Source organism: Cucurbita pepo, chromosome LG16 (genome assembly GCF_002806865.2).
Source record: "Cucurbita pepo subsp. pepo cultivar mu-cu-16 chromosome LG16, ASM280686v2, whole genome shotgun sequence".
Classification (NCBI taxonomy): domain Eukaryota; kingdom Viridiplantae; phylum Streptophyta; class Magnoliopsida; order Cucurbitales; family Cucurbitaceae; genus Cucurbita; species Cucurbita pepo.
Window position 1 is genome coordinate 4,128,274 of NC_036653.1, and position 24,243 is coordinate 4,152,516.

Consider the following 24,243-nt stretch of genomic DNA (forward strand, 5'->3'; position numbering starts at 1 on the left):
TCGTAATAATGACCAAATTTAAATTCAAAAAGTTAGTTTCTTTTAATAATTATTGGATGAAGAATTTTATTTAAACTATATTTTATTTTATGAAAATATTTTTTAATAAAGAATCAAAATTTGAAATTATATTATATTTTGTGAATATTTTAATATTTATGAAAAAAAAATCAGCTATTATCAAAATAAATAAATAAAAAAAAGAATATTAGCAAAATATAGGAATTAAATCATCCTGAATATGAGAATATGATTATTATTCTTTTTTTCTTCTAAATTCCAATTTTAATATTTTACGCGTTTTATTGTTACTTTTCCGTTAATTACTTTTGCATTCTTTAAGGTTTCTCTCTGATTCACAACTTTTTCATTCATTATTTTATATTATAATTTGTTCTTTATTATTGAAGATTTCAACTTAGTTTTAAAATTGAGAATTATTTATGGTTTAATTTTTTTTAAATAATTTATTTTTACTGCATAGCATATATAAATAAAATTTAGGGAAAATTAAATCTTTAAAAAAAAAAAAACTATATATATATTTATTAATTCTTTTAAAACAAAAATAACTTTATTTTTCTCAATTTTCCCATAATCTTTCTTCAATTTTTCCATAATCTTTCCCCCATCTCGATTTCTTATAACGGTCCAAGCCCATCTCAGTTTCTTATACCTGTCCAAATCCACGGCTAGCAAATTTTATCCTCATAACGGTCCAAGCCCATCTCAGTTTCTTATACCCATCCAAATCCACGGCTAGCAAATTTTATCCTCTTTGAAAAATGAAAATCAAAACCCAGATATCAACTTATAACCAAGAACCCTAAGAACCCTAAGTTTAAATTTCATGACGATTTAAAGGCAAAATAAGATTTTGATTCTCTTTTTCCTTCTCGGGTAGGGGCTGACCATAGGCTATGGTTATATGTATAACTTAACAGCTCGATGAAGCATACTCACAAATTTACAGTCTCTGAAGAACATGCCCATTGATGATTTAGTCGGCATTTGGAATTTCGTACAGTATATATATATGCAACAACTTTCAGAATTGGAAAATATCATTAAGACGTATGAAAAAATAACTAAACAACTCAGGTTTCAATCATTACTAATGCTTGTGATGGTTTGTTCATAAGCTACACACTAAATGATGAGCAAATTTTTGTTACCAAATTGAAGCCCTTGCTGTATGGCCGCCACCATGGTGAAGACAAGGCTTGGGAGAGCGGGATGATGTGGTTTGTTTGTGGATTAGTCATTTCTTTGATACAGATTCAGCTTCTCACAGCTTCTTCCCGCTACTCGTAGTGTGGCCCAAACTAATGCAAGGAGAGAAACCGAGAGGATACCACCTCTTGTTTGAGGAAACTAATGGCTATGAACTACGACCAACCTCACTTGTTTTACACTGCCAACGGTACTGCTGCAACTTCAGTGTAGCCCACACCCTTAGCTTTCTTTTTTGCGCTACTTTTCGATTTTTTAGATTTCCGTTTCTTGGAGAGAGCCTTATCTTCTTGCTCGTCATGAGTCTCGTTCTGCTCATCGGTATGTTCGTTCGGAAGTACCACATCTGCTGCTCTAGTCTTCATATCGGTGTCAACCAGGGGCTCGTCGTTAGAAATTTTGGTATCAGTCTCTGGTTGAATCACTGACATTCCAGTCAGTGTGTAGTCCAACAAAAATGAGCTTCTTACAAGCCTGTCTATCCTGCTGAAATGCCTCTGGGAGTATGGGATTAAACCTTCAAGGAGTTCCCCAATACCTTTGATCTGAAAAAATGATAGATATAAGTATTCTAGGAACATCTACCTTCAAATACAAACTACAAGATCCTGAATGATAGATGACCAATTTCAAGCACCAAAACTACAAGATCCTGAATGATAGATGACCAATTTCAAGCACCAAAAGTCAGAGCTAATTAAAACACAAAAGTCAGAGCTAATTAGTCCATTATGCGTGCACGCTCGTATACAGAGAGAGCAAGCTTAAAGAAAATGGCCTGGCATAATGCATACTGGAACGACGCATTCCCGTGAACTCATTTTCGTTCCTTTGATTAAAGTTTCTAAACCAAGAGAGAAGGGTCATTTAAAACTACTTCCTAACACATTTATAATTCTGAACTCTTGTAACTGAACTCGATTGTATTCCATTACGAATGTGATTCCAACGGCCATCTACCAACACGTTTTTTGTTCGTTTCCAAGCTATTTTCAAAAGAAACATTCTGAATACTAGCCAAACTATGGGACTAGGAAAGGAAATCAAAAAACTAATTTTAGTTTTTAGATTTCATAAGCTTCATACTAAAAGGAAAGTCATTTGCCAGATAGGATACATTGAAATATCTATCTTAGATGTGTTCCATGTTAAACTTGAAAAGACAGTAGAAGACGCACCTCAGTGATCTCTGTTGGGGGAAGGATGCTGAAAGCTCTGAAAAGCACAAATTGTGCAACATGGCAAAGTTTAGGCTTCGTATTCCATTCTCTAAGATATTCAAACAATAGACGAAAGTCTTCCTTTCCAAGAGCACCGAGGGTCTTTCCAACATGATTATCATAGTCGTTCTTGCTGTGGAAACAACAAAACTAAGTACATACCAATGAGGTAAACACATAAAACAAAATGTAAAATACTGCTAACCTGCAAAGTTCAGAAAACAGTTCAAAGAGCCTATGTGGCCTACGAAGATCGAAGGCAATTTGAATCGCTTTGGCATAATCAGCATCAGAAACAGCATTTTCCAGTTCCTGGCCTTTCAAAACACCTTCTTCCTGCATTATCAATGTATGCATACAAAGGCTTAAGATAAGAAGCTTAGGATTCTTTCAATCTCTTAATTTAATGTGCAAGCCCAAGACTTATCTGTCATTAGTTCAACGGACAAAGTATTTAACAAGAACACTTATGCTTCGGCTTTTAATTCATTATCTACAAATTATAATAAAACATGGGGGTACTTATAATAAAAACAATTTAAAAAACTTTTGGAAACCATAATCAGACTTTTTCCTTGATCCAAAAAGCTAATAACGTGGCTATAATTATCTCAAGTTTGGATGGTTTTCTGTAAACTCCAACGGAGAATTACAGATTTTTGTATCCGACCTTTTCAATAAATCAATGAATGTCAGCTTTCCATAATAGGCCAATATATTAAAAGTACCATTCACCATGAATGGATGTGATAATCGACCCGACCTTCACCCACTTGAGCGGGCCATAACTCTCTTAGATGGTCCTGATAGCTCAATAGTCACCTTCCTAGGTGCAATAAATAACAGATTTGGAAAAATAATAAAGCCCCTCACAGCATAATGCCAAAGGCTCACGGCCACTATCACTCAACGACATGTACACATGCTCAAAGTTCTCTCGGAATGTCAGCTACTTCTAACCTCCATTCAAACCTCAAGCACCCCATCGCCGGAACAACAAGCACTCTACCCACAGATCAGGGATAACCAATCTAACCATGATAAATCCTCTAGATGTTAGAACCCACAGATCAAATTCAATTCGAACAAGAAAAGAAAATTAATTCTCAATTTTGAGGTTCCATAGATTAAAAATAACAATTTTAAAAAAATCTATAGAGCACCATAGACTTGCAAAAAGGTTCCATTTGTCAAAAGATTAAACCATCTTAAATCTTTAATTTCTAATAATTTAGCATCCATTAAAGATCCTAAACAAAAATGCAGAACTGCATAGATAATAAGATATCCATCTAACCTCTTTTCGAAAAGCTTCCTCTTTATCAAGTGCTGTTGAATCATACCAGAGATTGACAGCAGCATCGCTACCACCTGTAGCAAGCATTTCTGTCTTTTTTCCCACAGCTAATGCCCATATCTGCACACTAAAATGTCGTCAGTAACAAATTTCTTCACCTTATTTTCTTTTGTAAGTGACAATTAAATTGAAACTACATTATTTTCATTCATTGGCAGGAAAAAGAGATAAAGGTTGCAATCTTAAACATAAGCCTTAAAAAGTGCTCCTCCAATAAGTTCTTACGTCAAATATCATTTTAAAAAAATGTCCTCTTATGCGTTTAATGAATAAAAAACATGGGTATGTTATGAAATTGATAAAATTTAAAAGAAAAATAGGATTAGGGCTAAAAAAAATTATTTGTTTTAATTTATTAATTTTGGAAAAGTTATTAAATGGTTAATTTGTGCAAAACTTTATTTTACTGAACTTAATGAGTTAATGAGATTTTTTTTTTTTTTGTTAAAATTGGTGGGTAAGTTAGCAAAAATTGAACTAGGTTTTAAGGTTCTATTTGATGAAATTAAAAGTTCAGTGTCCAAATTGATACAGCCTTCCAAGGTTTTAAGGTTATAGTCAATTGCTCGCCTTGTCTTCATGCTGATCATAGACGGCAATCCGCTCTTCTGTTTTTACTGTCCATAGCATAACTGATCCATCAGCACCTGCAAAAGACGATTACTTGGTTGTGTCAAATCTAACTTAGTACACTTGTGATAACTGCCAAACTCAATAATGGTGGGAATCAATACCGCAAGATACAAGTTGGGTGCCACGAGTAAGAAAAGAAGCCCTCAACACACTTGACATATGACCTTCAAAAGTTTTCAAGCAGGAACCATCTGATATTGCCCATATCTTAATCGTTTTATCACCCGAAGCAGTGACCACACATTGATCAACTGGAGAAAACTCTACAGACCAAATCCCCCTTTTATGTCCTCTAAGCACAACTACAGATACCAGATCAGGAAGCCTCCAAACACAAGCCGTTCGGTCCTAACAATGAAAAATTAAAAGATGCATAACGAACTAAGGCAGAATTCTTCAGCAGAAAGTGACAAGAAATCAACATAAATTGACAAGATGAAATGTAGAACACAATCTCTCATGGAAAAGTTGAAAGAGCCTATCTTTTTATGACAGTCAAGAGCCAACTAAGTTGTCCATTGTGTACCTAGCTTACTAAACACTCAAGTACACAAAATGAAGGCTTTTCCAAAATCCCTCAAGAAGGCTCTGAAATTAACTTAGTAATCAAACCACTAAAAGAAGCTCAAATCCACTACTACAAGGAGAAGTTGAAGGTCAGAATTGAATTTCAAATGGCCCATTATCGATTATAATTCCGATTGAATTGAATTGAATTTTAAATGGCACTACTAGGAGAAGTTGAAGATCAAACCACCAAAAGAAGCTCAAATCCACTACAAATTATAATTGGAAAATATGAGAGGAGAAAAACCACCCCCACGTACAAAAGATGGCTCAAGTTTAATTAAAAGGAGAATTTAGTTGCAAAACAATGTTGATGATGTGCCCCAATTAGAAGCCAAATATTTAGCACTCTCAAAGCTGTTTAAAATCTCTAGCGGAGTGTTAATAATTTTGAACTCTCTCACCACTCTCCACTCTCAGAGTTGAAATCAAGAATGCTTATTTCAGGAAGGGTCAAGTATTGCGATATAAGACTGCCGGTGGCAGGACAGAACTTATTTGGAAGTGAGCTGAAATATTAATTACAAATTACTAACCTGAGAACCACTGCAAACTAAACTGTCATTTGGTGCAACTGCGATGGAATTGATATCCTTGTCATGGGCAGCTACAATGGCTTTAGCTTTCAAATTAATAGGTTTGTTTGCATCCTCTGAAAGACCATCAAAACTCCACACCTTAAGAGTACGATCACTAAACAAGACAATGATATTCTGTCAGCAAGTAACCTAAAAACATTTACACAAAAATTACAATGGGTATATGCATTTTGCGCAAAACAAAATGGAAAACAAAAAAAGTGGAAAAAAATCGATGGGCACAAAGTACTAACTAACAAGTTTATTTAGAGAGGAGATTTGATGGAGGGCGATAAATATATCAGATCGAGATCCTGCAAAACCATGACACTGTATCCACGCCGTCCAAAAAATACCCCTAATCCAACTCAACCCAACTTGTGTACAAGCCTAGCCACATTCATGTCCTATTTTAAAAACTAACATGTCACAGTGCCATGTCTTATAGTATCAGTGTCTACCATGCCTTTTAGCTTCTCATGGTAATCCTACAACCTTCTTAGTTTATATGCTAAGAAAATCCTTTTTTAAAAGTCCACACAAGTTCCATGGCCCAGATTTTAGAGATATCAAAGTTTTTCTTATTAAGCTCACCCAAAGATTCAAACACACAACCTCTAGACACCATAGGCCTTATCCAACAAAGCCACCCCTTGGGGGCACAAAAAACCACATGAATTGATCATCATGTCATCCGTTTGAGAAATCTCTCTCCAAGCGAACATTATGCACTATCATTAATTAAAAATTGCTAGTCAATGCCTCCATCTACAGAACGCAATTTTAAATGAAAATGAAACAGGCATTCAATAAAATCCACCTACCTACTGCCACTAACAAAGAAGTCCCGTCTCTTCTTTGAAAATGCAACAGCTCCAACTGCTCCCATGTGACCTACACCAACACCAATGCATGTTTTGCTTTCTGCTTCCCACAACCTAACCTATACAGGAAAACGTATGAGATGGAAGTATACATTTCTTGAAGTTAACCAATCATAAAATAGAAAGTGTTTGACCAACTAATATAATGTGCCAATACATCGTACTCATAGGTCAAATTCAGATTCAGGACTAGTTAATCACAGCAAGAATAAAGAGGAATGACCATAAAAATGTGTGTGTGCGTGTGTCTATATATATAAAATAAAATAAAAGTAATAAAAATCTTACATGAAGAGAAAAGAAAGATAAGCAAGTTCATCTGAAACAGGGAATTGACAACTTACATTGTTGTCTTTACTTCCAGTGACAATAAGTGTAGTTCCCGAGCTTGATACACAGGAGTCAAGACAAAGAACTATATCCGTATGACCAGCCAATATGAATGAGCATGACATGGAAGCAACATCATAAACTCTGATCTGTAAACATCCAGATTTTATTCATTTAACGATCAAGATGTCCATATAGATGTCAATTTAATCAAAGAGAATAAGTAGTCCATCATATCTAAATGCAATGGTAGTGAAAATAGATTATCTAAGGGTAGCTGCAGCCAGGATAGCTATAGAAACAGTACTGTCATCAAACAGAAATGGGAAAGTCTATCAGGTGAGCACCCGTTAAAGATGGTTCACCTAGTTTCCACAAACTGCCATATGGAAATTGAGAGACCCTTCGCATAGTCAGGCCCCTCCATAACATATTAAAATTTGAGATTCACAGGATCAATTAAGTTAGCAAACAAAGATCTTAATTAGGAAGGAAGAGTAATTTACATGTTCAACATTGGTAGCAACTGCAAGAAATTGTTCATCATCACCCAAAAACTTCATGTCCACGATCTCTTCATTATAACCTATCAGCCTTTTGCTTGTAGTCAAACTTATTTCGCCTTCCAAGGTTTTCACTGGAGAATAAAAAATAAACTGCTGATCAGCTGTCACACAAAGCAATCCTCGATCTGAAGGCAACAAGACGGCAGCAGTGAAGCCCCTGTTCTGTTCATCCATCTTGGTAGAAACATCTGAGGACTTTTGCTCAAACAAGCAAACTGCACTGAAAATGTAGTTTTTGATGTAAAAACATTCATAATACAGGGGGAAAAGTGTCAAAAAAGATTTACCATCATATGCATACTAGGCGATATCATGTGGCATGCAAGCAATAGTACAACATTACAAATGATTGTAAAAACACATACAGAATAAGTTTTATGGAAAAAAAAACAACTTAAGAAGTAAACGCACAGCTCACTATCATCCTTTCGACTAACATTTATTATATTAAGGCATGTGGTCAGGAGCAATCATTTATTACACCCCAACCTGTACTCTCTTCTTGTCAATACAAGTGTTTCTTCATACATATGGTAAAATGAAATAACAAACAAACAATCAAAGCGTGGAAGAGCAATTATATGATATTTGAAACTATACCTCTCAGAACTCCATAGACGTACAACCCCACGTTCTCCAACTGTAATAAAGTAGATTTCAGAGGACACGCTAGTTTCCTTTCTTTTTTGACTTAAAGAACCAACACATGAAGCAAAATCTGATCCAGATTTAATAACAAGAACAGCTTCAAGGACTTCATAAGTTAGGACAGTCTTCTTGCAGGTATAATTTCGCAGGTTCCACACATTCACAACCTGAAATCATGATGTTATTGCCTGTCAGCTCGTTTCAAGGAATTTTGCAAGACCACAAGCAATATATTAGTATATAACTACCACTCAGTAATTATCTAAAACTTTGTACTAAACACCTGCTGTAATTATCTAAAACTAAAAACTAACCATAGCTAGAACTGATGAGTATAAACCTCCTTTTTGTACTCATCATTCATCATTTTTTAATTTTATGTTGAAGAGTGTTTGGACCATCTTACGTGTATCTCAACTAATTTTACAAGGCAACCACCTAACTCTACCATATATAGTTGTTAAGGAATCTCAAAGGATATTACATGCTACCATAGTTTGTATCATCTACTTCACTTTTTTCATTGACCTTGATGAGTGTGAGGCCAACTATGGGTGGTGTACTCCTCATTCATCAATGAAAAGTTGATACATTGAAAGACATGGGCTATCCCTGAAACTCCTATCCACATCCTCTAAATTCTACTGCTTCTATTCATCCAAGTCTACCACTAGGTTGCCAGACAAATTTCTCCGTAAAAGCATTTTGTTTCCTTCAAATAACCCACGAACCCAATGGAATTTGCACTAGTAAGATGTCAACTTAAGAAGGTCAATCCCTACGATTATAGATAATTGATTGACCACCAATATAGCAACTCTTGTTCAATACGTTGCAGTTGATACTTTCTCCTTTTTCAGGACTCTGAATAAAGTTGAGTCCAGTGCAACGGGCAGTGAGGTGGTGCAGGTCCACCATTCCCTAAAAGGTAAGCTAGTAAATGCAAGCTCTAATTTACGCCTGCCCATAGGCTGTTCATCATCCGACAGAGATTTATGCTTACATGTCCAAATTTCTAGTCTATGATTTGGCAAATCAAAAATAACAACAATTGTTCAGCCATACAGTAGCATATCAACATTTGAATAAATATCTGTTTACACAGCAATAGTAGAAACTTTTTAAGCCAATCAACTTACAATGCATTGTGGCAGCCTCGGTTATACAAAGTAGAATTATAGAGTGCAGGTTGCAAAATCAATAAAAGTAAAACAAAAAAGCAACCACACATAATTCAACTTGAAACGGAGAAAAATAACAAGAAACACATATATGTGGCTGATCAGCACAGTAAATGGTCCTTCAAGGGAAGACACAAATTTGGAAAAATAATAAAATAATAATTGAAAAGGGAAAGGGAAGGAGGAGAGAAGAAATAAAGTCTTGCCTTATCTCTTCCAGCACTTAGTAAGGTCCAACCATCTTCAGATATAGCAAATGATGTCACAGTTGACTCGTGACCAAGTGTAGCAATGCACTTCTTAGACATAAGATCCCAAACTCGAACACTCCCATCCTCACTTCCAGAGAAAAGCTGAAATACAAAGGCCAATCTCAGTAATTGTAAAACGTACAACCAATAAGAAATTGGAAACAGAAGGCATCCTATCAATCATGTTATTTCTTGATAAGCTGAACTCAAACAATTTGAAGGCAGAACTCATAAGTGATAGTAATTTTAGCGTTTTTATGGCATTTTCAAATATAAAAAATGAGGACACAAACAAAGAAGGCATAGATCACATAATATCATTTCACAACCATAAAATTATTAAACGTAATAAGGTAATACTAAATAGGCTGTTGAGTCCTATACGTGAAAAAGAAAACGTCGACCAAAAGCGATAAAATTGAGGAATAAATGTAATAGTTGTTGGAATCAGCTTTGGACACAAGACGGGAACAACCATGAGACGGCATCTCCTTTAGTATTTGCAACTCTTCTCTAAATAGAAGATAAATCTCATCGAAATCTGTAGCACATAAATCCATTCCTCTAAAATAACGAGATGCCATTTGCTCACCCTTGACAAAGACTATGGTCCACATAACTTTTCTAATAATTCAATATCTAACCACAATCAACATTCGAGTAAAACATTCCCCTTTAAACCTACTTTCTTCGAGTAGCATCTGTAATAGTGAATGATAAGCGGCGAGGATATTTGTAACAATTTCCTTTACAATGCATCAGGTTACAGAAAGTCAAAATAGAAGTCTTCTGATTCTGATACTTACCAATTGTTTGTTAGGATCAGGATGAAATAGAATGCTAGAAACGACCCCTTTGTGACCAGTGAAGTAATGAGTACAGAAGCCACCATCGACATCCCAAACAAGGACTTTCCTATCAGCTCCTGCTGTAGCTAACAATCCACCAGATAAATGGCATGTCATACCCATCACAGGACCATCATGCCCCTATTTGAAGTCAAAAGACAAAACAAGGAAACAAAAAATGAAGTGGAAAGCATCAGTCCCTCACTACTACCAATATGTTCATTCAGTTTGTTGCCAAAAACATTATTGAAGATAAAAGGAAAAAGAATGCAGGATAGAAAAACAGCATATTAATTCGATAATTCTCTCTTCAAAGAAAAAAAAAAGGAATATGTTTAATTCATATGGAAGCCAAACATTCCCATAGGTCGAACATCCACTGTCAAGAACCACTTAAAAGTTGTAATCCTAAAATTATAGACTTCCTACTTTACTTCATACTCAATTCTAGAAAATTGAGGCTCAACCAGGTACATAGAGGTACAATTCCCTTATCATTTACAAGGTATAGCAAAATATAATCTTTAAATTTTGAAAATTTAGGTATACAAATTAGAGAGAATACTTTAAAATATTAACTTTCTATACAATTGTTTAATCTTTTGACTAACAGTTGAGAATCCTCCCCCCCCGGTGTTTATAGTCGCAATAACCAACTTGACACGTTCATTTAAAAGCAGAGGGACCAAATTAAGCTTCCATTAGTTAAACCATCACTCAATACTCAAATAAAAACACTAGATGAACTTCAATCCCTTATTTACCTTCCAAGACCGAACACACTTCATAGTCGAGAGGTCCCATACTCGAATCTGCCTGCTGTGGCCCGCAGAGAACAGCAATTTATCATTCGGACTTAATGCCAGAGCAGTGAACACCTCAGACTCGCCACCTTCCACAGTCGACCGAATGGCCGCAGTGTCTGCATCGACGATCTTTATCGAGTCGCCACAAGCACAGGCGATGAAAGAAGCGTCTGATGATACTACAAAAGCCCCGCCTTCGTAGAACTGTTGAAGGAATGGAACACAACGGTAGTTCTTCTTGAAGGGAGGAGTCGCCATTGGAGGCAGAGCAATACGAGAGAGAACACAGGGTTTTGGAACGGTGAAACGAGGCTAGGGTTTAGGGAGAATTATAAACGATTGAATTACTCAAAATTTCAAACTTTTATTTATAAATATGTTTATCACGTTATCTTAAATATTTTATTTTATGGTGTAATTAATTTTTTTTTTTATTTCTGAGTATTAATTGGTAGCTTGTATTCCATTTAAATATTAAATATTATGAGTATGGATGAGAATAAATGATTCTAATTCTATTTCTAATTTTTATTCTTAACAATATTTTAAAATTTAAATTAAATATGCATAATATGTTATATTAAAATTCTAGGATATTATAAAATAATAATTATACAAATTTTTATCATAAAACATATTAATAAATTGATTATTAAATAACTATATTTATGTTATTGCTATATAAATATATTATATTAAACACATTTTCGTGTTTTTTCGATCTCTATACTGAGCATACGCTTCGTTGATTAAATTTGAAGTATTTTCTTTTTTTATTTTAAATATTTAAAATCTTATTTATAAACGACAGCTTGAAATGACTTTTAATATTTATAAGTATTTAAAAAAATCAACACATGTTCTAATTATGTTCATAGTGACCAATATTTCCAAAAGGCTCGGCATAATTACAACCTTTCTTCAACTCCCAGTAGTTGTAGGTTCTCTATCAAAATTCATGTACTTTAACCCTTTTGTCTCGTGCCTATGTTCTTCTTTGTGTCTGGACTCGTGTTTTTTGTGCTATGGTTGATAGTACAATTGAGTGAGGTGAAATTTCTTCTTTTAAAAGAAAAGGTAGAGTCGTTATAATAATCACAACATGCATGTTGCATTTTCACGATAGAAATCCTTATTTTATTAACTATTTGGTTGACGGGTTCATAAGCAATAGAACTCCTTATCCTTATTAAACAAGCACCTTGCAATTGTAAAGATCATTTGATCGATTTACTTTGAATACGACATCTTAAAAAAAACGTGCGTATTGAGGTACACGTTCTCATGTCAGCATAAACGTGCACATCGAGGTACAAGTTGATTCAATGACAAAAAATAAATAAAAGATAGGATTTCATTATATATGAAAATTACAAAGAGAGAATATACAAGGCAGATAATTTGATACCATTATCCATCATAAACTTGGGATGGACACATAAAAATGGAAGATTTTCTTCCTACACTTTAATTAAGAGGTTGTCAATGACTTTCATAAGATCAGGCCTTCAGTTATGTTCAAAAGCTAATATTCTAAACAAAACCATTGGTCCTTAGATATCATTTCCAAAAAAATAGTAAAAAAAAAAAAAAAAAAAAAAAAAAAAAAAAAAAAAAAAAAAAAAAAAAAAAAAAAAAANATGAACCTAATAATAATGCACAAATTATAAATAAAAATTGGGTAAATCTTAATTAATTTTGTTGGGCAGGCAGGATTTGTGGTCAACATGAAACCCCACCTTCAAAATCCACCATCAATTTGATAAGTTTCTTGTTGCTTATCCCTTGTTGATATACAACAGATTCCTCCAAACTGCACCAATAATAAAATAATTTAATTAAATCTTGTGAATTCCCAAAAGAAACTGAAATATCTAGAACAAAATTTCATAATCTATCTTCAATTATTATAGTAGCTACAATAAAGGCTTTGAATTTTCAATTTGCTTCACTAAATTCTATGTCACATTACAAATTTTAAACTAATTAGTTTATTAGGCATAAATTAATCAAATTGTTCAAACACAAAATAAAAAACCCATTAAGTTGGTGAACACAATTTTAAAGTTGATCAAATAGATATAAATTCAGAAATAATGAACTAAGCTTGTAATTTAATAAGGGTGATGTGGCTGAATATAAAACCGCAGAATTGAGAAGGGAGAGAGCAGGAACCTGGAATGCGTGAAAGCTTCAGAAGAGGGCGGTAATAGNAGCGGGAACCTGGAATGCGTGAAAGCTTCAGAAGAGGGCGGTAATAGCATGTGGGCGAGTGTAAGAGCTTCCTCATGAGAATTAATGATATTATTGAAGCATAAATATCGACCGTAGGATGAGACATCTTCAAGCACGCATATATGAGCATCAACTATGAACTTGAGATCTACGGTCACCAACAGCCCATCTTCGTACATCTCAGCCGCTCCTTTCAAATACGGATTATTGATCGTCAAGTCGTGGCCCATTACCAGCCCTCCATTTATGGACACCATATTCACCCCACGATCCATTGCCAGGGCCCACGCGGTTTTCTCCGCTAGGGTTTTCGATAGAGCGTGCCACAGCTGTTCAAAACCCCACAACAGTTAGAATGGTAAAAAAGAAAAAAAAAAAAAAGGGGAAATAGGGGATTTAGGGGTAAAAAGGAAAAGTTACCTTGAACTTCTTGCAGAGATTGACGTCGCTCCAGTGGCGTTCGTCAACGTCGGACGACATCGTTTTGATGCCGTCACGCCAAATTACCGCAGTAACGGAAGAGGTGAAAATAACTTTCTCGATGGTGTCCGTTTGGGCACATGCTTCCAGAACATTATGAGCTGCTCTTACTTCAATTTCCACCATTAATTCCTGCCACCCAAACAACACGCCTTTATTCATCACATATTGTCCTTTTAATAAATAAATTGATATTGAATTTGGAGTAATTTGAAATGTCATGAAAGTGGTTTTTATTAATTTCAAATTCAATTCTAAGCATTTTTCTTTCAACCTTCAAAACTAATTTTGACGGTATAAAAATATAAAACTAAATCACATTAAACTAATCATAATTTCGATGATATGAACAATACTTAAAAACTGAAATTATTTATAGAAGTGTTTTTAATTTCTTTACAGATCTTGGACAAAGAAAATCATCTTAATCCGACTTCTAATTTTCCACTTGTTCAGTTATCCAACAAATATATTTCCTGACAAAAATTCATGTTAAAAATTCCTTTACAAGGTTAAGTTCCAAATCTGTTGAACTAATATTAACAATGTTTCAAAAGCTCTAGACGAACTGAAAGATCAACTAAATTTGAAGTAAATCAAAATATAATAAGATTTATGCTTAATTCATATCATGATTAATATAGTAACGAACAAAAATGAAGTATGGAAAAACGATCGGTGACAGCAAAATTCCTATACTAAAACAGGAAGCAAAATTCCTTTCTAGAGAGAGAAAGTAGAGAGAGAGAGAGAGAGAAGAAAAGGTACATCGTAGGTGGAATGATCAGGAGGAGGTTGAAAGGAGTAGAACAAAGCGGAGCATCCTTTAAGAGCGTTCATAATGCTATGATAATCCAACGGATCCGAACGGCAAACCTTCAATTTGTTCGTATTTCCCTTAACACACTGCAATTCCTCTAAAACTCGCCACAAAATCAAACGCACATTTCAGCAATTACGACAAAATCAAAACCGAAATCAGATTCAGATTCACGAGAAATTTAGAATCACAATAGCAAAACTCATTTCGATTCAATTCAATTCAATTCTTACCGTGATTCTGAACAGAGGCATGAACATTATAGCCTCTCTGCAACAGCGCAGCCACCAGCGCCGAGCCTGTGCCGCTGGAAGCGTCCATTACGCAGACGGTCTTAGCGGCGGGAGCCATTAGAGAGCGAGAGAAAAGGAAGGAAGACAAAGAAGGGAGAGGAAGTCGAGAAGTGTTAAGAGAAAGGGGGGAAAAGGGATTTGGTATATAAAGAAAGAAAAAAAAAAAGGGCATTGAAAGAGGGTGGTGATTTAGTTGGGGAGTTGGAGGTTAAGAGCTGAATTTTCTTCAATTATTGTATTTAATCATAACAACATTTAACAAATTAAATAAATAATAATAATAATAATAATAATTTCACGGCGTTTTGTTGACATTCCAACCTCTATTTGTTGACATTCCAACCTCTAACATTTTGATCGAGATATAAAGAAATTCATTCATCGAAATTATTCACTGATATCGACGTTTTATCGAAATTATCAGTGTTTTAAAACAACATACTGAGTCGTTTCATTTATGGTAATACTTTTAGCCTATTTTTGTTGTGTTTTAAGAACAATACTCCGTTGAATCTTACTTTAGTTCAATAATGATAGAGGAAGATCGAGCTAAAAAAAACACTATGAGCCTCTTCGGTCGAAGTTGAAGTGTTTTCTCTATGTTTATTGATATTCGTCGACAATGTAAGTAGAGATATCTACGGTAATTTTTTATTTATTATTATTTTTTAAAAATTAAAAACAGTAAAAAAATTCTAATAAATAAATAATATATATATATAAGGCAATTTAATTTCTAAAAGAATCCAAATTTAATATAATAACATAGTTTTTAATAATTAAAAAAAATACTAAAAAATAATTAATTTATTTTTTTAATAAATATATTTATATTAAACGGAGACGGGTGGGGTGGGAATATACTCCCGTCCCTATTTATCTAACATGGAAAAAATGTTCCTCACTCCCTCTCTCATTTATAGTCTAAATGGAGAATCTCCTCCCCGTTCGAGGCAGGTCTCCGTAGGTAAAATAGAATCTTTAAATGTGAAGTTGAATTTAAATTGAACTTCTTGCAGAGATTGACGTCGCTCCAGTGGCGTTCATCAACGTCGGACGACATCGTTTTGATGCCGTCACGCCAAATTACCGCAGTAACGGAGGAGGTGAAAATAACTTTCTCGATGGTGTCCGTTTGGGCACATGCTTCCAGAACATTATGAGCTGCTCTTACTTCAATTTCCACCATTAATTCCTGCCACCCAAACAACACGCCTTTATTCATCACATATTGTCCTTTTAATAAATAAATTGATATTGAATTTGGAGTAATTTGAAATGTCATGAAAGTGGTTTTTATTAATTTCAAATTCAATTCTAAGCATTTTTCTTTCAACCTTCAAAACTAATTTTGACGGTATAAAAATATAAAACTAAATCACATTAAACTAATCATAATTTCGATGATATGAACAATACTTAAAAACTGAAATTATTTATAGAAGTGTTTTTAATTTCTTTACAGATCTTGGACAAAGAAAATCATCTTAATCCGACTTCTAATTTTCCACTTGTTCAGTTATCCAACAAATATATTTCCTGACAAAAATTCATGTTAAAAATTCCTTTACAAGGTTAAGTTCCAAATCTGTTGAACTAATATTAACAATGTTTCAAAAGCTCTAGACGAACTGAAAGATCAACTAAATTTGAAGTAAATCAAAATATAATAAGATTTATGCTTAATTCATATCATGATTAATATAGTAACGAACAAAAATGAAGTATGGAAAAACGATCGGTGACAGCAAAATTCCTATACTAAAACAGGAAGCAAAATTCCTTTCTAGAGAGAGAAAGTAGAGAGAGAGAGAGAGAGAAGAAAAGGTACATCGTAGGTGGAATGATCAGGAGGAGGTTGAAAGGAGTAGAACAAAGCGGAGCATCCTTTAAGAGCGTTCATAATGCTATGATAATCCAACGGATCCGAACGGCAAACCTTCAATTTGTTCGTATTTCCCTTAACACACTGCAATTCCTCTAAAACTCGCCACAAAATCAAACGCACATTTCAGCAATTACGACAAAATCAAAACCGAAATCAGATTCAGATTCACGAGAAATTTAGAATCACAATAGCAAAACTCATTTCGATTCAATTCAATTCAATTCTTACCGTGATTCTGAACAGAGGCATGAACATTATAGCCTCTCTGCAACAGCGCAGCCACCAGCGCCGAGCCTGTGCCGCTGGAAGCGTCCATTACGCAGACGGTCTTAGCGGCGGGAGCCATTAGAGAGCGAGAGAAAAGGAAGGAAGACAAAGAAGGGAGAGGAAGTCGAGAAGTGTTAAGAGAAAGGGGGGAAAAGGGATTTGGTATATAAAGAAAGAAAAAAAAAAAGGGCATTGAAAGAGGGTGGTGATTTAGTTGGGGAGTTGGAGGTTAAGAGCTGAATTTTCTTCAATTATTGTATTTAATCATAACAACATTTAACAAATTAAATAAATAATAATAATAATAATAATAATTTCACGGCGTTTTGTTGACATTCCAACCTCTATTTGTTGACATTCCAACCTCTAACATTTTGATCGAGATATAAAGAAATTCATTCATCGAAATTATTCACTGATATCGACGTTTTATCGAAATTATCAGTGTTTTAAAACAACATACTGAGTCGTTTCATTTATGGTAATACTTTTAGCCTATTTTTGTTGTGTTTTAAGAACAATACTCCGTTGAATCTTACTTTAGTTCAATAATGATAGAGGAAGATCGAGCTAAAAAAAACACTATGAGCCTCTTCGGTCGAAGTTGAAGTGTTTTCTCTATGTTTATTGATATTCGTCGACAATGTAAGTAGAGATATCTACGGTAATTTTTTATTTATTATTATTTTTTAAAAATTAAAAACAGTAAAAAAATTCTAATAAATAAATAATATATATATATAAGGCAATTTAATTTCTAAAAGAATCCAAATTTAATATAATAACATAGTTTTTAATAATTAAAAAAAATACTAAAAAATAATTAATTTATTTTTTTAATAAATATATTTATATTAAACGGAGACGGGTGGGGTGGGAATATACTCCCGTCCCTATTTATCTAACATGGAAAAAATGTTCCTCACTCCCTCTCTCATTCATCGTCTAAATGGAGAATCTCCTTCCCATTCGAGGCAGGTTTCGTAGGTAAAATAGAATCTTTAAATGTGAAGTTGAATTTAACGAAATTACTGTGGGGTGGGGAATATACTCCCGTCCCTATTTATCGGAAAAAATGTTCCTCACTCCCTCTCTCATTCATCGTCTAAATGGAGAATCTCCTCCCCGTTCGAGGCAGGTCCCCGTTTAAATGTGAAGTTGAATTTAACGGAATTACTGTACAATTTATAATGAAGAGGTCAATTTGACACAAAAATTCTTTAGATTATACGATTATAGACATCTACAGATCACATATATACGGACCACATTTTTGCAATTTATAAATGTTAAAACATTTAAAATAATTAAATGTTACAAAATTAGGCGACTTACTATGAATAGACATACGTGTTTGGGTTGGTCGAGTTGGCTACGATAATGAACCAAAAAGAGTTCACAACCAGCCTAACTCGACCTTTACTTTTCGGTTGGGTTGACTTAGGTTGTCGAGCTATTTAATTATTTTCTTAATTAATTTTAAAATATCTATTTATCCATAATACATGTTACATTAATAAAACATACATTAATCCATAACTATTCAAACAATAATTAGTTAAATTCTTAAACGTCTAGTTCTATTTGATTTGCATAACAATAATTAGACCAAAACATTGAGCACCACGATAATCAACATCATGATCATGAGCATTAGTTACTCGACGACGACAACAACCTAGACAAGTTCGACCGAAAAGAAAGAGAAAGGGAGTTGTGACTGGCAGCCCAAGCCTACCACTAGCAGATATTGTCTACTTTGGTTCGTTACGTATCATCGTCAGCTTCACGGTTTTAAAACGTATCTACTAGGAAAAAGTTTCCACACTCTTACAAGTAACGTTTCGTGTCTCTTCAACCGACGTAGGATCAGACAATGAACCTAACCGCAAACTTCAAAGAGATTAATAAATATATTAGCCATTTTTTCTTATAAAAAAAAATTAATCATTAAAAAGAATCAAAAGTTGATTCATGAATGTTCCAAAAGTAGCGTTGACTTTTTTTATTATTGTAAAACACAATAAAACATTAAATAAAAGAAAGAAAACAAGAGAAAGCCAAACAGGATAAGGTAATTAAAACAAATGATATATTTTGACTTTTGGTCTTTTTTTTCTTCTCTATTTGACCTAATTTTTCAAGTATTTGACATATTGGGTTTTTTAATTTTTATGTTTAAGGCTGACAAGATGGCCGGAAAAATAAAAATATACCCCATAAAATATCTGTCGTTGAATAGGTCAATTGGTTACACAATTTTTGTCACACCCAACACGAACAAGTACCACATTCAAATGAGAGTGATACTGAGGATACAATTACTAAAAAAAGACTTAAAATAATTAAAAGTTACTATATATATATATACCAACGACGTGTCCTTTCCTTTTCAGTGGTTCAATTATAAGAACGGTAAGGTTAAACGTGTTTTGCTTTGAACAAAATGAATTGTTCTATGTTAGGTGACCTTCTAAGAAATTTCATACGGGAAGAACAGTAACCATGTTAGAAGAGATGTATGAGAATAACAGAGTCATCAGGTGTTGAATTTCGAGTTTTGAATCGTGATAGAAATTTTAAGCATGGATCGTTACAATTTCTGTCTGGATCTTTGAAATTATTTTTGTTATACAAACACTCGAACTCGATAAGAAATATATCAAAATCGAATTAAATCGATAAAAATTTATTTTTTTCATAGGAATTGCAATAAATAATTGACGGAAGTTAATGAATTTTGGGGGTAGAAACAAGGAGCTGGAGCCAGCAAGATTTAGCTTAGAAAGAGACAAGTAGGGTTGGAAGTCTCACCTTTGACTCACACTGGATTTTCCTTTTATGCCAGCCAATTCCAGCTCGTTGTCTCTCATTTGTCACCGTCGCCATCTTTTTAAGTAAAGAGACGACTATTATATGTCACTTGTTCTAATTCAGTGAATAAGTCAACTGTGTAAAATCATACTTCACGGACAGTTAAGACATATGGTCGAACCTCAAATCACGTTTCGAGAGAAAATGTTTTAGAATTGTATCCAAGGGACAACGATGATGTGTCACTTATTCTAATCAAGTGAATAAGTCAACTCTGTAAAATCAGATTTCACGAACAGTTAAAACATATGGTCAAACCTCGAATCACGTTTCGAGAGAAAACATTTTAGAAATCGTGAGCGGGGATAATCGTCGAAACTAAATTGGAAGAAAATATTGTGAAATGGAATTTGTAACGTCCCCTCCACCCTTTTTATGCCAGCTGATTCGAGCCTACTGTATCTCACTTGTCACAATTGCAATCTTTTTAGGAAAGGTACAACCATTATGTATCGTTTACTCTAATCCAGTGTGAATAAGTCAACTCAACTGTGTAAAATCATACTTCAATAATGAATAATGAATAATAATAAGTATATATGTATTTAAGAGACTACGAGTTGCAAGCTTTCATACCAAATGGGCAAAGGTCTGAATTTGGTACTCATTTGGCCCCATCATGTGATGTCCCACATTGGTTGGGGAGGAGAACAAACCACCATTTATAAGGGTGTGGAAACCTTCTCCTAGCAGACACGTTTTAAAACCTAGAGGGGAAGCCCGAAAGGAAAAGCCCAATGAGGACAATATCTGCTAGCAGTAGATCTGGGGCGTTACAAATGGTATTAGAGCCAAACACTGGACTATGTGCCAGCGTTCTCGCTCTTCCCCGAAGAGGGGGTAGACACAAGGCAGTGTACCAGTAAGGACAATGGGCCTCAAAGGGGGTGAATTTGAGGGCGGTCCCAAATCTCGATGAGAGGAAGGAAAGAGTGCCAATTAAGTTGTGATGTCCCACATTGGTTGGGAAGGAGAACAAACGTCCATTTATAATGGTGTGGAAACCTCCCCCTAGCAGACTGGGAAGGAGAACAAACTTCCATTTATAATGGTGTGCCTCCCCCTAGCAGACTGGGAAGGAGAACAAACTTCCATTTATAATGGTGTGCCTCCCCCTAGCAGACTGGGAAGGAGAACAAACTTCCATTTATAATGGTGTGCCTCCCCCTAGCAGACTGGGAAGGAGAACAAACTTCCATTTATAATGGTGTGCCTCCCCCTAGCAGACTGGGAAGGAGAACAAACTTCCATTTATAATGGTGTGCCTCCCCCTAGCAGACTGGGAAGGAGAACAAACTTCCATTTATAATGGTGTGCCTCCCCCTAGCAGACTGGGAAGGAGAACAAACTTCCATTTATAATGGTGTGGAAACCTCCCCCTAGCAGACGCGTTTTAAAGCCTTGAGGGGAAATAGTGGAAACCTCCCCCTAGCAACGCGTTTTAAAGCCTTGAGGAGAAGTAGACAATATCTGTTAGGAACGGGGCCTAAGGCGTTATACATTAGCTATAACCAAAATATTTAAGATTTGAATGGTTTTAGAGATGATTGTTTGGAACGGGGCCTTATGATTAGTGTTAAAGCTAATAGAGTATCACGAGTCGGTTCTATAATCCTAGGGTTGTCTAACGTAAATTTATACGAAGTATCATATTAGTAAATTCATCGCTCGAGATAGGAAAACTCTTGGGTGGTAATTGAACTCATAGTTTGGTTTCTTAATTCAAGGAAGATTTATGATACTCTTATTATGAAAACGTTTCTATACCATATTCATTCATTGTTTAGTTATATGTTAATTGCAACTAAAACGGTGAGATCCCAGGATAACGAGTGCCTGCGAGGACACCGGACCTAGAAGGGGGTGAATTGTGAGATCCCACATCGATTGGGGAGGTGAACGAAATATTCTTTATAAAAGGTGTGGAAACCTCCTTCTAACAGACACGTTTTAAAAATTCAGAGGGAAACCCCGACAGAAAAAAAACCCAAAAATGACAATATCTGCATACGTAGGTGACGGGATAGAAAAGACTTCCCCATCCCTATCCCTACTCCTCCCGGTGTACAGGTGGACATCTCTATCCCTTCTTCTACCGATCATCTTCTTTTACTTCTCATTTCAAATTTAAATTCAAATAAAAATAAAAATTATAATATTTTTTAAATACCAATACAACTAGAAAATTCAGTTCATTAATTTTTTAAAAATTAAATGAGATATTCAAACTTAATTGAGTTATAAATAAAATAATAAATATATAGAAGACTTAAATAAAGAAAATATTTAAATAAATTGTAATATGTCTATAAATACTTCATGATTTAATTGCATGACAACTTTTTATGTTATTTAAAAAGCAATAAAAATAACAAATATGACAATTAAATTTAAACATTATCTTTATTTTATAATTATTATTATTTATTAAACCTGCATTTTCTTATGCCTTATAAACCAGGGTGGCGGACCGACCATAGAACCTTGTTCAATAAGTGGAACGTATTAGCTGTCCGCTATCTGGTTGGGCAGTAAGGGTCGGAGAACGTCAATCACTCATTCTTAAAACCAGCATTCTTAAGACCAAAGAGACGGACGGAAAAGGAGGAAAAGCGCTCTACGAGTCATAATTTTGTCTCTAATAGATCATTAAACTTTCAATTAAAATTAAACGGATATATTCAGTACAAAAATAAAAATTTAAGGGTGTATTAGATATAAATTAAAAGTTCAGGGATCTATGAAAACTTTACGCCCTCTTTGTCACAAATCGAAAAGTCGAGAAATTAAATTTATCTATGAACGCTGTCGTGAAAGTTCTTCGATTGAACATACATCAAATGTTGTTGTACTCTTAAACCTCAACTTGTGTTGGCGGCGGCAAGTTGTGATATCATAATCATAATAGTAAATATAATGAGTTGAGTTCGTTTAGTAAGAAATTGATAGCAACCTGTCACGCTAGCTTCATCATTAATACTCAAACAAGTTGCTTTGTAGCTCACAAAATCTTCAAGATTAGCTTGTGTTTGATATCTACTTTCAACTGTATCTTGCCTTTTGCTGCATTTGATTGTGTATTACTCCCTTTTTTTCGGTCGTTTAAGCTATGATAGATGTCTCTAACCGTCTCTCTTATAGAACGTTCAATGAATCTATCCTCTATCACTTCTCTTCATTCAAGTCATGCTTCGTTTAAGTTTGAAATTTTTAGACGTTAGTGTAGCGGTTCAAGCTCACCGCTAACAGATATTGTCCCGTTTTTAAAATGTATATACTAGGGAGAGATTTCCATTTCCTTATAAAAAATGTTTCGTTCTCCTCCCTAACCAATGTAAGATCTCACATTTCACCTCCTTTCGGGGCCTAGCGTCCTCGCTAGCACTCGTTCCCTTCTCTAATCAATGTGGGACTCCCCAATCCACCTCATTTGTAACGACCCAAGTCCATCGTTAACATATATTGTTTTGTTTGGGTTTTCCCCTCAAGGTTTTTAGAACGCGTCTGCTAGGGAGAGGTTTCCACACCCTCATAAAGAATGTTTCGTTCACCCCTAACCAATGTGGAATCTCATAGTTAGTGATTCTACTTGTTTCGTTTTCATGACTCGTTCTTGAGGTCAATCTGATCCTTATAGTTTGGTTAAATCTATCATAGTCTCCATTTCAGTATCAAATGTTAACCCGATACCTCTTTCTAAAAATAATAGATATTATCATATAAAAAAATCGTTAACGGTTCGTCTCGAACCGAATTAGCACTTCTCAAATCAGGCTAGACAAGCTATAAATTGAAATCTTGTGTTCCTTGTTCTTCATGAGACATCTCATGTGTTCTTAACTCACTCTTTGTACCTTTTAGAAGGAAAATGTAACAACTCAAACTCACTGTTAGGCTAGATGTTGTCCACTTTGACCCATTACATATCATTGTTAGTCTCGCGATTTTAAGACGTGTCTGTTAGGAAGAGGTTTCCACATTCTTATAAGGAATACTTTGTTCTCCCAATCGATGTGGGATCTCACAGAAAAATAGTCGTACAGCAAGCCTAACTCATAAGCCACAATAAAAAAAAGAAAAGTAAACCCACAGTAGTTATCTCGCAACAAAAAAATTTATTCAGCTTCATGCCGACACGGGCAAGCCACCGTTCTTGAATACAAAACATTGTTAACAATAGATGAGGGGTCTTCGTGGAATATAGTCACAAATTTACCATTTTGATACCCGACCAAAAAGTGATACGCAACCTGACCAGGAGGGAGCTTGAAGAATGAATGGTTC

General features: G+C 34.6%; 2 protein-coding genes across 5 annotated transcripts; both read right to left on the minus strand.

The window, feature by feature from the left end:
- Positions 1-966: 966 nt before the first annotated feature.
- On the minus strand, positions 967-11,441 carry LOC111777434 (transducin beta-like protein 3). The gene is made up of 14 exons (XM_023657033.1): positions 11,061-11,441; positions 10,255-10,437; positions 9,404-9,550; positions 7,969-8,183; positions 7,309-7,588; positions 6,817-6,951; positions 6,413-6,531; positions 5,547-5,703; positions 4,545-4,791; positions 4,381-4,457; positions 3,751-3,870; positions 2,659-2,789; positions 2,412-2,586; positions 967-1,778 (listed from the first exon to the last, which is right to left on the minus strand). Exons 1-14 carry the CDS (start codon positions 11,358-11,360, stop codon positions 1,410-1,412), a joined length of 2,655 nt encoding a protein of 884 aa, XP_023512801.1. The 5' UTR covers positions 11,361-11,441; the 3' UTR covers positions 967-1,409.
- Positions 11,442-12,744: 1,303 nt separating this feature from the next.
- Positions 12,745-17,258, minus strand: LOC111776899 (cinnamoyl-CoA reductase-like SNL6). Of its 4 annotated transcripts, none has more exons than XM_023656302.1 (5): positions 17,047-17,258; positions 16,762-16,910; positions 15,936-16,125; positions 13,326-13,668; positions 12,745-12,915 (listed from the first exon to the last, which is right to left on the minus strand). In XM_023656302.1, the coding sequence occupies exons 1-5, from the start codon at positions 17,162-17,164 to the stop codon at positions 12,825-12,827; spliced, it is 891 nt and encodes a 296-aa protein (XP_023512070.1). In that variant the 5' UTR covers positions 17,165-17,258; the 3' UTR covers positions 12,745-12,824. The 4 variants fall into 4 exon arrangements, with proteins under 4 accessions (XP_023512070.1, XP_023512069.1, XP_023512072.1 ...); XM_023656301.1 differs by lacking the exons at positions 15,936-16,125; positions 16,762-16,910; positions 17,047-17,258 and adding exons at positions 13,758-13,949; positions 14,586-14,734; positions 14,871-15,081 and having other exon boundaries at positions 13,326-13,666; XM_023656304.1 differs by lacking the exons at positions 12,745-12,915; positions 15,936-16,125; positions 16,762-16,910; positions 17,047-17,258 and adding exons at positions 12,955-13,277; positions 13,758-13,949; positions 14,586-14,734; positions 14,871-15,082 and having other exon boundaries at positions 13,326-13,666.
- Between the last annotated feature and the right edge of the window lie 6,985 nt (positions 17,259-24,243).